The sequence below is a fragment of the Solanum lycopersicum genome, chromosome 10 (genome assembly GCF_036512215.1).
Source record: "Solanum lycopersicum chromosome 10, SLM_r2.1".
Taxonomy (NCBI): Eukaryota; Viridiplantae; Streptophyta; class Magnoliopsida; order Solanales; family Solanaceae; genus Solanum; species Solanum lycopersicum.
The window spans coordinates 4,200,890-4,218,366 of NC_090809.1; the positions used below are offsets into that span (position 1 = coordinate 4,200,890).

Below are 17,477 nucleotides of genomic sequence, written 5' to 3' on the forward strand. Positions count from 1 at the left end.
ATAATATTTTAAAAAATAATCTTTATATTTGAATTTTTTCTCGCCTCCAAAAGCAAAATTCAGAATTGAGATGGTTCAGGCCTAAAGAGGATTGAGCCGAAGCAGTTGTCCCATCAAACACCCTTACTTCCCACTCATCTATATTGCTCCAATTAGTTCTCTTTCTCCCAATATACCGTAAATATCTGGACCAAAACCTAGGGTAGAGATAGTTTAGGCCTAAAATGGGTTGATCCGAAGCAGTCATCCCATTAAACACCCTTACTTTCCACCAATTCATATTGCTCCAAATAGTTGTCTCTTTCTCCTAATTGGATAAAAATCTAGACCAAAATCTAGGATCGAGATGGTTTGAATCTAAAGTGGGCAGCCGTCCCATTTAACACCTTACTTCCCACCAATTCATATTGCTCTAAATAGTTGTCTCTTTCTCCTAATTGGATAAAAATCTAGACCAAAATCTAGGATCGAGATGGTTCGAATCTAAAGTGGGCAGGCATCCCATTTAACACCCTTACTTCCCACCAATTCATATTGCTCTAAATAGTTGTCTCTTTCTCCTAATTGGATAAAAATCTAGACCAAAATCTAGGATCGAGATGGTTCGAATCTAAAGTGGGCAGGCATCCCATTTAACACCCTTACTTCCCACCAATTCATATTGCTCTAAATAGTTGTCTCTTTCTCCTAATTGGATAAAAATCTAGATTAAAATCTAGGATCGAGATGGTTCGAATCTAAAGTAGGCAGGCATCCCATTTAATACCCTTAGTTTCCACCCATACGTATTGCTCCAAATAGTTATCTCTTTCTCCTAATTGGATAAAAATCTAGACCAAAACCTAGGATCGAGACCGTTCGAATCTAAAGTGGACAGCCGTCCCATCTAACATCCTTAGCTCCCACCCATACATATTGCTCCAAATAGATGTCTCTTTCTCCCAATTGGGTAAAAATTAGACAAAATATTGTTGATCATATCAAGGGGCCACAAGACTAACAAGTGAGTAGTGACAATAAGTTTGTCCTATTAAGATTAGATAAACTCTAAAATGCCCCATCATTACAAGTCAACAACTTATCTTATAACACTTATTTTTTTGTTGTAGGTTGAAAGTGGGTGGAGGTTTGAGTATTTATTATACATAAAAATAATATGCATTTCCAAAAAGTTAAGTGGGTGCAGCACTAAATTAGTGGATGCAAAGTATCGCTACACTACTATGCCTTAGTGATAATAAATAGGTTTGAAATGAGGTGTTTGTTCGAAGTAGTTGAATAGGAATCACTATGATTAATTACAAAACTTCGTTTTGTTGCCCACTTGGTCTTATTCATTTTCAAATGATACTAACTTTGTTTTCGAATAAGCAAATACGCACCTATTATTGCAAGTATAATAGAAAGAAACGATAAGCTCTCTGCTCTATTTGCTCGTTGGCTTCACGTCAACCGACCACGACCACATGTTACACTATTATATATTAAGATAAGAATGGCCAGCAGGGTTACAAATATGGAAAGATACATATATAAATTTAACAGAAAGCAGTACTGGAATAGCTCTTAACAACATTACTAGACAGTATTTGGATCAATGAGCTGTTTTTTGGACCAACACATCTAGGGGTTTTGAACTGGCTCACCGCGCCTCCTAATCCAACGAAATGATCCAATATCTTATGAAAGGTTCCCCTCTTCACAATCCTCAGTTCAAGTGCTCCAATTGCATTCACTTTCCTGGAGCTCACGTAGCCTGCATCGAGGAACGATTTGTCCAGACAGTTGCAGCACTCTTGCAATATTTCATCAGTTGCTTCCCCACTCAGTTCCCAGAAGATGACGTAGTGTCCTGGATCAGCTGAGACGTTGACATGGCTGGTGAAGTCCATCACTTCTAGTTTTTCGTCAACTAAGTGCTTGCCTGCAGCTTCCACGGCTAGTTGCAAATCTTTCTCAGTGTTCTTGTCTATGTTAATGCTCAGCAAAAGGTTTCTTCTGCAGACAAACTGGAGTTCTGGAGTGCCATTGTGGAATCCTTTTATCTTGACAACATCACCTAGTCTGTAACGATATAAACCTGCATATATAAACACATAACTCTCGTCAATTATACTGTCAGGACATGTAGCTAAACTCGTATTTGAAGCAATAGATACACCGATAGGTAGTTATTTTGAATAAATCTGTTAAGTGTAGTAGATGTGGAACAACTAGACAGAACGCAAAAGATTCCAGCATTCTATATACGATTACTTAACAACAAAAGGGTAATGAATATCAAGCACATGCAAGTATTGCAGAATAAACGAGCACAACAGAACATGGACAAAAAATATGTTAATTCCAAAATAAGGCTTAAAAAACAAACGATAAATCTTTGTATTTAAGCAGAATTTAGTATTTAATGCCAGGCAGGCATATGTAAGTAATCATGTTTCCTGCAATATTGCCATAAAGAACGAATAGTAAGGACGATGCTGAACTCCACAAGTCTAAGCTGAGAGGAATCGACTCATTCAGCTGAATTACATGGAAGTCACTAAGATTGGTGCAGAACTCGTTAACCGTGAAGAGTAACTGAATAATAAGACTATGTTCCTATAAATGATCGACGATAGCAGGTTTACCATGTTATGCTCACTCCATAGTTCATATATGGAGAGAGACGACAATTCGTTGAGCATAGAATTTTCAAGAAAAGTGTACCTGCGAAATTGGTGAAGACAATTTCATACTCTTCACCAAGTTTAACTTCAGTCAGGCCGACTGGAGAATTTGCTTGCTCCACGCCTACGAGATTTTCCTCGAGTGGGAGGAATTCAAAATAGCCAATATTTGGTAACACTGCATAAGTAACCATCTCAGGAGGGAATTTTGGATTAACATTTACTCCGACCCATCCTTCAGAAGAACCATAATCTGCACTCAATAGAGGTAATTCTCCTGCATAGTGCCTTAGTTTCTTCAAGTAAGGCTCCATCGAACCTGTCATGATACCATAAATGTACTTTGTATTCGGGAAGAGTTCAGGAATCAAGCCGTACCAATTGCTTAAACTTGAGCATTTGCTATAAATTGTTTCAGCCAATTCTGGATCAGGCTTCAACAATTTTGACATGGCTAATCTTATGGATGGTACAGTGACTCGGCTCGATAAGACTCCCTCCCTTATGTCAACAACAAGTTCTTCCCATACTTGTTCGAAAGTTCGAAAAGCATGGACAATGCTATGTGCAAACGTAGATGAAACAACTTGAACTTCATCGCGGAAAATTAGACCAGACAGAAGGTGACAGTATAAGGATTGTTGAAAATCAGGACCAAATATCACTTCATCAGGACTACAAACTGGGGTAGACATTGCATTCATTGTCTTCTTGAATTGTGCATTTCTATACACATTGGTAGTGGCTGTTCCAGCTGCCAAACCACCTTTAGTTTTAAACTGCTTGCTGCTGTAAATAAACTGCAAAGCCTTTCCATTCCCAATGGGAAATTCTCTGAAAGAAAAAAAAAACAGAACTATTACATTCAGCCAAGTGTAGGCCTAAAAACAGAACTATATTTGTTTGTAGTACACACTTAAGAATTGACATTTAAAAATTACTTGCAGAAAGAACCAACAGTTCCTATTCTTTTCTAAGGAGTTAAACTAGGTAAAGGTCCCTACATCTATCACCATTTCAACACTTTATAACTTTCCATGGCTGCTCCAATTATTAGGGAACTATTTACCTTTATCCCTAGGCTATATGATGTATTTATGACCAAAAAAAAACAAATTCATGAAACAACAAGCAAATTAAATGAGAAACAAGACAGAGAACAAAATGACAAATTACCTGTTCCTAAAGGCAAAAGAAGTCTTGAATATCTGCATGGTGGAATCCATCAATTCATCATTGAAAGGTACAAACTTTGGCTTCCCTTGAGTAGTACCAGAACTGCAAATCAACCATTATATTTCCTCTTTAAACATACAACAATATACTCTCACAAGTGGAGTCTAGGTAGAATACAACATATCATGACAGAATACTATCGGAAGCATGACAAAAAATTCTGAATAAAGGAACAATAACTACATTAAGAAAGTGCGATAATCGAAGTGGTTGAGATAGTAGATGGTAACAGAAATCGACAGATAAAGAACATCAACTGAAAAAAAAGGGACTTTTTTCTTCCTTACCTCAAGGAGATGGTTTCAATGGGCTTTCCAGTAAGAATAGGTGAAAGATCACCATCAGCAATTCTTTGAATGTAAGGCTCCAAATCATTGTGACCGACAATAGGGACACAAGCCTTAAAAGTCTCAACATCAGTTCTGCCATTCAGACCCCATTGCTTCAAATACTCTGTTCCCCCATTTTCTTTCAGAATTTTCTCAAGTGTCTCTTCTTGAATCCTCCCAGCATCTTTAGTCAACACCTCAAAATCCTCAATCACTTCTTCTGCATCAAATTTCTTCTCAATATTTTCCACCATCATCTTCATAATCCCTCCTAATAACAACAAAAGACTTCAACTTTAACCAATACCAGTCAAGTAAAAACAGTTTTTTTTTGTGACTAATCAAGAAACCTCAGCTTACCAGTAAGAAATTAATTCAATTTGAGTGATGTGATTGGGGTGTTAAGAAGAATATAAAGAATCTAAACTATGTGTCATACAAGCATAGGCTGTTCTTGATTGTTCACTTTATGCAATTAGAACAGAGTTCACAAAATGTCAAAGATGAAAACAAACAGTTGCAAAGGAATCTTTTATTCATAGCTTATCAGACATACAAACAAACACTATAGAAAGAAAAAGAAAAGAAGAAAACAAAACATTCCATAGAACCTTTTACTACAGCCATACAAGACATACATACAAAGACAAGAAAATGTATAAATAAATTATCTAAAAGCAAGTTGAACTATAGTATTCTGTAGTATTAACTGACTTCAATGCAGCTTAATCATAAAAGGGTACATACAAGGACAACAAAAAAGTCCATTTGCAATCAATAAAACTAAAATCTTTAACAGCTAATATCCACTCCTTAAAAAAAAGAGAAAAGGAAAGAGTCATCACCTAAGATACACAGAGTCAACATAAAGAAAACTTTCAACCAAAAAAACATAAACAAAACTAAAACAAATTACAAAAAGATAACCAAACAGAGAACTCAAGAATCACACAAAATCTAAAAAGTCCTAAAACATAAAACATATCCAAAAAGGGAAAAAGATTGACAAAAAGACTAAAAGGGTATCTAAAACTCAAGTAACTTAAACATAAAAATCAAAACTTTTTTTCAAATAATTCAATCAAAAAACACAAAACACAAAACCCCATATGAGTATTTTTGTATACCTTTCTTATAAATGGCTTAGAAATGAAGAAGGAGATCTCAAACAGATAAAAAAAAATGGATCTTTTTTTTATGGGGTTTCTTGAAAATTAATTCTACAACTTCAAAATGAAAAACTTGGGTGTTATCAAAACACAAAACCTTTAAACAAATATATATACATTTAACAATTATACATATAATATATATTTGTTTATATATTTTTTTTTTCTCTAGAAATGGACAAAAAGAGAAAGGATGAGTTTGTGTTTTGATGAGGAAAGATTCTTTTAGAGAAGACAAGAATATATAGCAAGTGAAGTGTAAACAATCACCGTCCAGCGTGGCATATTTTTTTATACCGAAAATACCCTTAAGAATTTACTGTAATTGCAATAAAACAATAGGATTATGGAAAATGATATCTGTCCTTTTCTGGAAATTAAATTAATGAAAATTCAAAAAGTGCGTTGGAGATTATTTTGAGGAAATCGGCCGTTTATAGGCAAAACAGAATTAAAGTGGTGGGGATTATCCCTAAATGAAAAGATGTTTAGCTTTAAGGCATATCTTTTAGTATCTTTAGAGGGTTATTAAAGGGGCAATTATTCGTGTTCGGTTAATCAAAATGTTTATAAAATATTTTATCTTTTAAGGAAAAGAAAAAATATACGAAATTTATAGGTGTTATCTGCTTGTGTTTTATTGTGAAAAAATGAAAAAATAAGAGATTATTTATGAAAAATGAAGTTATACTTGATCTTAAAATTAATTAAATATTGTTTTTTAAATTTTTATGATTAATTGAAATGAATAAAGTAAAAATTATCATATGTATATACATAATAAACTAGTTAATTCATATTATTATGAGAGGTTGTGAAAATAATATCTCGTCGAAATGTAAGATAAGACTGCATATAATATTTTTTTATCACTTGTTGAAACGAAAGATAAAGCATATTTAATAAAATTTTGTTTTTTATTTTTACATGATAACTTTTTATGTTATTATACGTTTGTATAATATTTTTTATATGTTTATATTCTGTACATTATTTTATATGGTATTTTGCAGAATTAGAAAGAAAAAAAAAGGGAGTAAAAAGATATTTTTGCAAAGATTAGAAAAAAGTTTTAAGAAAGCTTCATATCATCCCATAAATAAAAAAGTATAATATTTGACTGAAATTTTTGAATAATAGATATTTTAAATAATTTCTCCTTATAAAAATAATTTAATATATTAAAAGTACATTGATGCTTGTTATTTTCTGAAATTTGCCTTTAAAAACACTTTTCAAGTGAATTGGCCAAATACTAATTGTGTATTTTTATAAACATTTTTATTAAAAATTATTTATTTTTTTAAAAAAAAATACTTCTAGAAATAACTATGTCATCTGTTCAACAATAGTTGTCCACTGTTGACTTGACACGCTCCTTGAGAAACAATAAATAATATAGATAATATTACTATATTATCTTTTAACTCTATTAAGTTCAATATTTTGAAAAATGTTTTAGATGATAAATAATATTTAATAACAAAGACACAAAAAAATAAATTATCTCCTAACTTTTAAAATTGAATAAATATTATTGAATAATTATTTTTACTATAATAGACAAGTATTGTTGGACCGCCCTTCTTGTTTTAACATCACCCACTTTTGTGTATCTTTTTGTTACCGAAAACACCCCTAGGAGTTCACTATAATTGGCTAATTGCAATAAAAACAATAGTGATAATGGAAAGTGGGATCTGTCCTTTTCTGGAATTAAAGTGCTAACAGCTATAAAAGTGAGTTTTAGATTATTTTTGTGGAAATAACAGAATTAAGTGGGGATTATCCAAATCACTCAAACACTCAAAGAATAAAAAGATATTTAAGGCATGTTTTTTTTATTTATTTTTGGTTGTTAAGGGTGTAAGTTTTCATATTTAGTTGATCAAGATTTTTTTTAAAAAACTCCCTTAAAAATAAAAGAACAATTTTTTTTTGCAGAAATAAAGAGAGAAAAAATTTTGTTAGTGATAATCATAGCCATTATCTTTGTCTTATCCTTAAAAGAGATGAATTTAGAAATTGGAAGTATCGAAATAATTGAGATAAATTAAAAAGTTAAAAGTATCAGAGTAATTGTAATTTTTAATATAGACGTGTCAAAATATTTTCTTCAACTAATATAGACACGTTAAAATTATTTACACAAAGTTTGAGACATAACTCTATGAAAATAAAAGGGAAAAAAATGGGTTGTAACTACTAAAAATGCCAAGAAGTTACAATTGGAAGTTAGTTTAATACAACACATTATGTTACTGAATAAATAATTGATAATGTGTAAAATTGAAAATTGTCAAAGTATTCTATATAAAATATATCAATACAAATTTGAATGATTTAGAGCAACATTTACCAAAATTTTAGAGTAAAATGTTTTAAAAATTATAATCCACTTGTACATAGACATGTCCTCTTAAACTTGTCTTTTAATGATAATCCTATATCTTAAGATTCAAGGTATATAGATGGATTATGAAATAATGCTTCACAAAATTTTAGATCAGAATATTAATATTTTTATTATTACGGTCATAGTTATCCTAATTTTCTTTTAATTTTATTAGTACTTATTGATTTCTCTGCTTTGGTTATTGTAGTAGTATGTTTTTGTTAGTTGATATTATTATGTACTAATATTCTATTTCTTTTTTATACTGTTTTCATATATTTTATTTGAGTCGAGAATCTATCAAAAAACATATCTTGATCTTCAAAAAACAGGAATAAAATTTCATGCATTTATATTTTGATAAATATTATTTGCGAGATTACGCGGAATAGAAAGGTATTGGTGATTCTCTTCAAATTGTGGACCATTATGCAATATTCATAAATGCATGATCACAACTTACACTGAATAACTGGCCAATATTTGTTCTGCATATCTTGATTTTGTTCATCATAATTTTATTTTTATTTTTATTTTTTTGCCAGATTTCATGATTTTTCTTGGTCAAAATAGTGTAACTAAAATTATTTCGTCATCATATTATTATTTTCTTGAAATTTTCAAATAACATCATTCTTATACCATCCTTAACAGACGTGGAGGGTCAAGTAATCGATATTTCTTTTACTAATTAGTTTGTATCGATTTATGAAAGCATACAAAATTTAAAATGGACGGAGAAAGTAAAAATTGAGATAAGATGATGGCTAAAAATAAAGAAACGTTCAAAGAAATAGACGAAGTGACGTAAATAAAAATGACATGTTTACTTTTTATATACTTTTAACTTCACGAGAACTTCATTAGTTTATTATTATTACTAGTAATAATTATAACAGATCATATTTTGTGATTAGTGAAGAAAATTACTATTGTAATTGTACTTTTACTTTATCTGAACTTTGCTTAATAATTGACTAACCCAGTTTTCCTATCAAATCATTACGATCTTTAATCGTGTTCAATTTTTTTTCAGTTATTTCTGTCGTTTTATATCAGTTGTCATGTTTTGTTTTTGAGAGTTAAATTTTGTGGATTATAAAACCTTTAATCGTGTTCAATTTTTCCTCAGTTATTTCTGTCGTTTTATATTAGTTGTCATGTTTTGTTTTTGAGAGTTAAATTTTGTGAATTATAATTGGAGTGATTTTTTGAAATATGTATTTTATCAAATTAATAAGATAAAAATTGCAACTTGTGGTCTTTATTGTATAATTTTTAAAATATTAATTTGATTTAATTTAATTTTAAAAATAAAACAAATCAACTATTAGAAAGAAAAAAACATGACAATTAATATTCAATAAAGAAGTGAATTGCTTCCTCCAAACCTTTCTCTTTTCAGTTCAACTAGTATCCATTGTCCCTTGAAAATAATTCTTTACATAAAGCTTATATTATAGGTAAGTTTCAATTATTTTTGCTTTCGAATAGTCAAATTGTAGAGGATAACTAACTCTATATTTACTCTTATCTTCTTTTTTTTTAGTAATTAGTATTATGATTTATTTTTATTAAAATTAGGAAAGATCAAATATTATGATAATTTCTAGTTTTCTTTCTTTTTGAAACAAGCATGTTATTACTGAATTAAGATCCGATCAAGCACAATTAGGTCAAGTAATGTTCAATGATCTTATAGATTCATGTCATGTGTACTATACAATAATTTATGGTTGAGATCCATTCAGATTATATACTCATTTTAATAATAAAAACAACAAAGTTACCAACTATTTTTACTTGTATATCAATATTATAATGATTCATGTCTTGTTTTACTTGTGTGCACACATCTTCATTTAATTAATTTTGTACTAAAAACAAACACATTGAAAGTAGTGATTGTCAAATATACATCATCTATTTTGTTCTTTTTTATATTAAATTACTTTAAATATTTTCATTTTTATATTACGAAAAATCAAAAAGTATTACTCCCTTCGTTCTTATTTATATTTTCATTTATATCCATCAAACTTAAAGTAATAATAAATTTCAAAAAATAATGATGCAATTTTAAATTTTATTTACATATGAAATAAATTGTTAGTAGATATAAATATAGGGTATGGTTTTAAGCAAAATATAAGATTGTGAGTCAATTTTTGTATTAAAAAAATTCCAAATCATGATATGGAATTCTCAAATCATGATTATTATTTTTTTGGAGAAGATGAGATTTCATCTCATGAGATGGAATCAACGTTTGGACATGCAATTTCACACTAATTCCATCTCATGATTCCATATCATGAGATGAAATACCATATTCTCCAAAAATCAAGATATGAAATTATATGGGAATTCATTACCATATTGAGATTTTTGTAAATACAAAAATTGATCCACAAGTTTATGATTTGTTAAAATAACTCTCACGAACTTTTGGAGCTTTAAAAAATAGATTCAAAATATTGAAATAAGGCATGAACCATTATGATATTGACAGAAGTGAAAATTGTCATAACTTGAACAATGTTACATAATTATTTGCGAAAAGAAGTAATGAAATATTTATGGTCTATGATTAAGAAAATATAGTTGCAGATGACACTGACAAAAAAAATAGCTCAAAGCAACAACGTTGGTTCGTCTTCTCGATCTCATGATTGAGAAATGCAAGTTTAACGTGAGGAGATTGTCATTATTATGTGGGAGGATTATGTAAAAGACTGGTTCACTACAATTTGTGTTCAATTCTTTTATTGAATTAAAGTTTGATAAACTTACTTAAGTGGAAAACAAACAACTTTGTAATAATTTTACTATGTGATTTTATAATTTTTTGTTTATTCAGTAAGATTGAATAAACAATTAGAATTATTTTAATAGTTTTACAACTTATATTTATGAAAAAATATTTAATATAAAAACTTCATATAGCATATCCAAATAAAACTTCAATTTCATCTTATGATTTCATATCACGGTACCATATTATAATCTCATATCACGATATCATATTGCATGATCAAATATGCCCTTTAGAATGCAGAAACTCCATGTTGGAGTATTTTTCCACTTATATGGATTTAGATAGTGCAGATATAAATAAATTAACCGATCGTATCAATAAATTTAAATATTCTATAAAATTAATCAAAGTGTTTTAGACACCACAATTATTCAAAAAGGATTTTGGTGTGCATGATGAATTAATAGTTAGGCAACATGTCATTCTAACTTTTTAAGAGTTTTCACAACAACTAGCCACACAACACATAAATGTGAAAGTTTATCTATCACTAACAAAAAAAGAGATCACTCATAATAAGCTATAACTAAACTATTCAAATACACAACAAAAAAAGAAGGAAAATGACATATCCACTAATAATTATTAAGTGTGAATATATGAGTAAAGCTCATTGTGTCACTTGAAGACTGTTTTGTACTACTTTTTTTCCATATATATCAAATAAAAAATTAGTTTATCTTCATTGTCTTCTTTTTTAATTCCAAAAAACTGTCCATTAACTGAAAAAAGGGAGGGCAGAGACTGATCATTAATCATTTGGTCTGTGCTACAATTTAACATATTCTTTTTCGTTTTAAAATAAATGTTGTTTAATAAAAAATTATATTTATATTTTAAAAAAAATTTAAATACTATTAATAAAAATAAAGTATAAATGTATGATTTGAAGAAAAAAGCTTTAATTTTTTCTTAAATTTTTTAAGTAATAATTTTTTTTATAAAACTTATTTTGAGACAGTGGAAGTACTAAAGTTAGGTCATTGTTGGCGCAATATCCACATGTGATGTATATTGAAAAGAAAAATATTAGATTTTTTTTTCCTTAAAAATTTAAAGTGACTTAAAATACTTTTGAAAATTATAAAAGTATTAAAGTTAAATCATTATTGGCGCAATTTTCACACATGATGCATATTGAAAAATTAAAGTTTGTACTGAAGGGACATTTGAATTGGGTCGGAGAAGATATAATTTTAGAAAATTTTTATAAATAACTTTTATCATTTATTCTTATAGAAAAATTAGTTAGATTTTACTAAATACTTTGATCTCAAATGTAATAGAATATATGTATTTATGCACTTACAATATCTCATTGAAAATATTCTTAAAAATATATTTGATTATAACTATATAGATAATTTTATAATTTCTCTATGTTACGTAACTTTTTTCAAAATATTGCTTTAAAAGACTAATATGTGGACCAAGATCCCTATTCCAAAATTAACTCACAAATTACTATTCCTTTTTTATCCTGGTGAATTATTAGTTTTAAAAATATAATTTTGATCAATTAAAAAAATTAAGTAAATAATTTATGTTCATTGATTAAATTAATTAATCAAAATAAATTAATTCATATTCATTAAATTAAAAATTTGAGTTTTAAAAAAATTAAATAAGGATACAAAGATAAAGTTACATTATTTCTTAATGCAAGTGCAAAGTAAAAGTGTGATGTATAAAATGAGACAGAAGGAGTTATATTTGGTGGGTATAGAGGCTACGATAGGTGAGAGTTAAAATGAGATGTATTGAGAGACGAAAATGATACAGTTAGTATGAACAATCACATTTGAATAATTTTCTACTTTCGTTAGAAAAAATCATTTTTTTCATTTTTAAGAAATTTATTATCTTAAAAAGAAAATATCTTTTTATTGTATAATTTTTTATTATTTCAACTATTCAATGATTAACCCTAATTCATGTCCCACTTCATTACAAGAGTCAAGACAATGATTTTTGCACAATCTACAACCATTCTTCTCTACTTTAGCTAAATTTGTTTTTCAGTTCCTTTCATTTTCAAATAAAATTGTCACCATCAATAGTTTAATTTAATTTTAAAAACTAAAAAAAAAAAAAACTGAAGAGTTATAATTCATTTTATTTTATATTATTGCAGTCCACTGTTAGTACACTTAAGTGGAAAGTTTTGACTTTTCAGTATTATTTGGGGTGCAATAAAGTTTGAGATATCGCAAGAGGTTATTTTTTTTAAATATTGTTTTGATAAAAATTATTTTTTATATTTGAAATTTTGGAATATTAAATCTCATTAGGTTTTTGTATTTTTTTTCAATAAAAAATGTTTATTATTTATTTGACATACACGTTATATTAAGAAATAATAAATTATAAATGTAATTTACTACACTATCTTTTAAATATATTAAATTTAATCTTTTGAAAAATGTAAGATTAAATATTATCTAATATTCCTTCTGTCTCTTTTTATTGGTTCAATTTTTTATCTTTTACTTTTTTGTTTTTTCTTGATTCTTTTGATAAATTAAGAAAAGACAATTTTTGTTTACCTATCATATCCTCAATTTATATAGAGTAGAGCCGTCAATATGGGCTAGGCTCGTTGGGTCGGCCTAGCCTAACCCGAAATTTAGTAGGGCTGGCTAAGATTTTTGGAGCCCATTTAAAAAAAGAGTTTTTTAGCCCGGCCTGAATAAGCCTGTTGATTTGAGGGGTTTGAGAAATATCGGTAGGACCGACCCGTGGGCTAATAAAATTTAATTAAAAAATATAATAAAATTAAAGTGAGTCTAAACTTAAAACAATTAGGTTAATATTTCTATTTGGATATTCATACTTAAAAAACTTAATAAATTTTTTAATGAGAAACTTTCACACATAGCCACTTAAAAATAATTAATTTACTCTCCATAGCTATAATTTGATAATTACAATTTGTAGCTACATGTTATTTAGAGGAGAGAGGCGAGGGAGACTAGGAGAGAGAGGAGAGAGACGAGAGAGGGGGAAAAGAGTTGGAGAAAGGTTAATTGTATATGTATATTGGTTAGATGATTGTATTATACATATGTAACTGTATATATGGCAATAGAGACTGCGAGAGGGAGGAGAGAGGCGAGCGAGACTAGGAGAGAGATGAGAGAGGAGAGAGGCGAGCAAGATGGCGAGCGAGAGAGGGCGGAGAGTGGGAGAGAGGTGAATTATATATTTATATAGACTAAAAAATGTATATTATACATATTTATTCGTATATCGTGGCGAATTATACATATACAAACATGACTAATTATACAAATTCGAACTCAATCCACGTAATTAATATATAATATTAGTCGCAAGTGGTAATTATAGAAAACTATAACTATGATGAGTAATTAAATAGTATAAGTTTGCTTATCCGCGTAATTTTTCCTTTTTTAAAATGATAACTTAACTTAAGAAATATTTTATAAAGACAATTTTATTTGTGAATTTGATTAAAAAGTAGTAACATTAACATCATGTGATATTGTTTTGTCTATATTTATGATAATATTTTTAAATTATAATTTATAATTTAAATTAATAATAAAAAAATATATAATTTTTTAAAAAGTGGGTGGCCCGGTCAGCCTGTAGCCCACGTACTTGTGGGTTAGGCCGACCATTTTCCAGCCCACAACAAAAATGGGCTAGCCTGGCCTGACCCGTAAAATGTCAAAGTCTGTATGAGTTAGCTCGGATGAGATAGGCTAACTCATATTGACAGTTCTAATATAGAGAGTCAATGTTTCTGAAAAAGATAAGAACCTCTTAAATAAGTAAATTAATTTTAGAATTCTATCAACTAATAGAAATGAAATGGTAAACTCACTATATCAAAAATTTTTTTAAAAATAAGTGTGTTAAATTAAAAATGAACAAATAAATAGAAACAAAGAAGTAACAATGATAAGACACGAAAAGGTAAATTGTTGGAGGAGAATATAATTATTTTATACTATATATATATATATATATATATATATATTTTAAAAAATTGAATTAAAAATTTGACTCCGCTAGTAACGGCTTAGTTACTTATGATTGATATGAGAACAAATCCACTACTCTTTTTTGCTAAATAATAATTATCTAATATTGATTTGATATATAGCTTAAATATCGATAATTGTTAGATAATATTATTATTTTACTCATTAAATAATTTAATTTAATATTTTAGAAAATATATTAGATATTTTCAAATATAAAATAAACATAAAATAATTAATTATTTCTTGAATTTTCAAACAGAACAAGTAATGAATATTAGATATTTATTTTGTAAATTTTAATTGATTAAACATAATAAAATTTAAAAAATAGTATTTTCTTTCGTACCGACGACCACTTTAGCTGCGCCGTTTTTTAATAGAAAGTAGAAATTAATGAAAACTTGAAAGTGATTGCATAATGTCGGCGTTAATTATAATAGAATTTAATTTTATTTTTTAATTCGTAGAAAAATAATACATAAATTAACTTAATTACAATACAGTTAAATTTTTATATAACAATCAAATTCTTTTAGAACTTATTTATATGTTACGCTAGATTTTAGAGTTTCTATAAAAACATTTTGCTAAATTAATCAAAACTAAAAATTTTCAGACAACAGTACAGTTATCGAAAAGTTCGATTGTAGCTGTTTTATTTATGTGGAATTATAGAAAGTGAGAGTAATGAAAGAGCAATTAAAAAGTTATATAATCCTTTCGTTGTTCCATATTTTGTAAAATAATTTAAATAATCATTAATAAATTAATTACTTTAACTACAAAAATTATTTTTTATAACCCTTTGTTTATATGAATTAGTTTCTTGAAAAAAAAAATCTTATATCTTCAAAATTAGGAGTAAAATGAGGTCAGCTCAGTTTTAGTTTTACAAGTTTAAATTATATTTCAAGACTTCTAATTGCTCGATTTTTTTTTTTTCAATTCAATGTCTGACATTTAAATTGGGTAAAGTTTCAATGAAACTCAAATTTAAAATTCCTAGCTAAAATAAAAATAATTTCATCCATTATATAATAATCTTCGATATGACATTGTCGAGATAACTATAATGGACTGAGAGTTAGTCTACCAAATTTTGAATGAATTCCACGTGACTAATATTTTCAAAATAATAATAACAACGAGGCAAAAGTTAATTTCATTTATATTTGTATTTTTTTTCTATGTGTGGTCCAAATAATAATTTCAAGACCACATAGTTAGGTACTTAGGTCCATTTTGTAGTATCAATGATCCATTAACTGATATTTGTTCATAATATTTATGTTTGTATTTTTATGCTAATCCACATCTAAATTGATTTTGGTAAATGATGTACTCTACTAATTAATTTATGATATCATATGATACTTATATTTTCTTTTTGTCATTTAAATATTTATGTATCAGTATTTATTTGGATAGTTCATTTAGTATGCACATTTATCTCGTTCATTATCTATTATTATAAATATAAATATTGATTGAGTGAAATATATACTTTAATATTATAGAATTTATTTTCCATTAGCCGTTTTTTTTATTTATAATTTTAGTAGGCAAGTCGACATGAAATATTGGATAAAGACTTGAAAGTGATTGCCAAAGGTCGGTGCTACATTTGTTGTTGATTCAAAAACATAGGGCATGTTTAGTGGGTTTGGCTCGTTTTTAAAGTTTATTAATCTGACTTATTGATTATTAATTTATAGAGATGTTAAATTATTATTGAATTTATTAAGATATTTTTTTATTGTTATTGATTGCTATTGGTTTGATTATCGATTTAACCATTAAGATATAATCTTTAAAAAATCATTAAAAACACATAAATTAAATGAACCGTGCATATGGATTGATAGTTTGCATCTTAATCAAAAGCAAACATGATAGTTGTATAGCACATTGTAGAATAATCCTGAAACGGTCAGATCAAATACAAGTATGAAACTAAACCCTAAGTCAAAAACTTTACGTACAGAAAGAATATAAATATAATTTATTAATTTACTATCAGATTAACCCGTTGAAAAAAATTCTCAAACTTTTAAGACTCGATGATAAAAAAAAATTGAATTGTTACTGAAACCAATAAATCAATACCTTTCTTTCAGTTCGGGTTATTAATATTGATACGATTTTGAACAATCCTTCTCAAAAGAATGAATGTTTTTCATTTGGTCATCAGTTAGAATTACACATAATAGTAAAAATGTAGCAACTAATAAGATTTAGTTATGTTATCATCTATTTGAATAAATAATAATAAATTGACTCATAATATTACGATCCGATCTCTCTATAATAGTCATCCTTTATAATAATATTTCATTATTACAGTCTAATTTCTCTTTTTTAAAAAAAATTGATTTATCATGTTACATTTTAGGGATAATTTCATAGAACTCTCCAGTGGTTTACGATATTACGTCTACCTCCCTTATTTCTATTTACTTGTAACTATTCTTTAAATCTATTTAAAATAAATATAAATTAATTTAGATTTGACAATTTAACCTTTATAAATGAAAATTTAGATCTCATTTTCAACGATCCATCTCTATTCGTTGGATCATGTTTTTTCTTTGCTTGTGAAAATGTTGAACTGGAACAAAATCTTATCGTTCTTATCGAATTTCTCTCTCTTGGGGAGTTCATTTTTATCTTCTATTTGAAGAAACTGTTGCGGAAAAATGATGGGATATTGGCGGGAAAAAATCTACTTGAATTGGTGAAGGTGAAATGGACATAAAGAGTTAATATTTGGTGAAAATGGTGGGGTCAGTTTGAATGAAGATTTTAGTCGTTGTTGGATAAAAAAACACGTATTTGTGCTGATTATTTT

The 17,477-nt window shown here is 27.9% G+C and overlaps 1 protein-coding gene across 3 annotated transcripts; it reads right to left on the bottom strand.

Annotated features, from left to right (window-relative positions):
- Nucleotides 1-1,442: 1,442 nt before the first annotated feature.
- Nucleotides 1,443-9,345, bottom strand: JAR1 (jasmonoyl--L-amino acid synthetase JAR6). 3 transcript variants are annotated; one of them, XM_069289711.1, is made up of 6 exons: nucleotides 9,327-9,345; nucleotides 5,362-5,710; nucleotides 4,193-4,505; nucleotides 3,846-3,947; nucleotides 2,710-3,503; nucleotides 1,443-2,080 (listed from the first exon to the last, which is right to left on the bottom strand). In XM_069289711.1, exons 3-6 carry the CDS (start codon nucleotides 4,495-4,497, stop codon nucleotides 1,539-1,541), a joined length of 1,743 nt encoding a protein of 580 aa, XP_069145812.1. In that variant the 5' UTR covers nucleotides 4,498-4,505; nucleotides 5,362-5,710; nucleotides 9,327-9,345; the 3' UTR covers nucleotides 1,443-1,538. The 3 variants fall into 3 exon arrangements, with proteins under 3 accessions (XP_069145812.1, XP_010327002.1, XP_004248075.1); XM_010328700.3 differs by having other exon boundaries at nucleotides 4,595-5,710; XM_004248027.5 differs by lacking the exon at nucleotides 9,327-9,345 and having other exon boundaries at nucleotides 5,362-5,722.
- Between the last annotated feature and the right edge of the window lie 8,132 nt (nucleotides 9,346-17,477).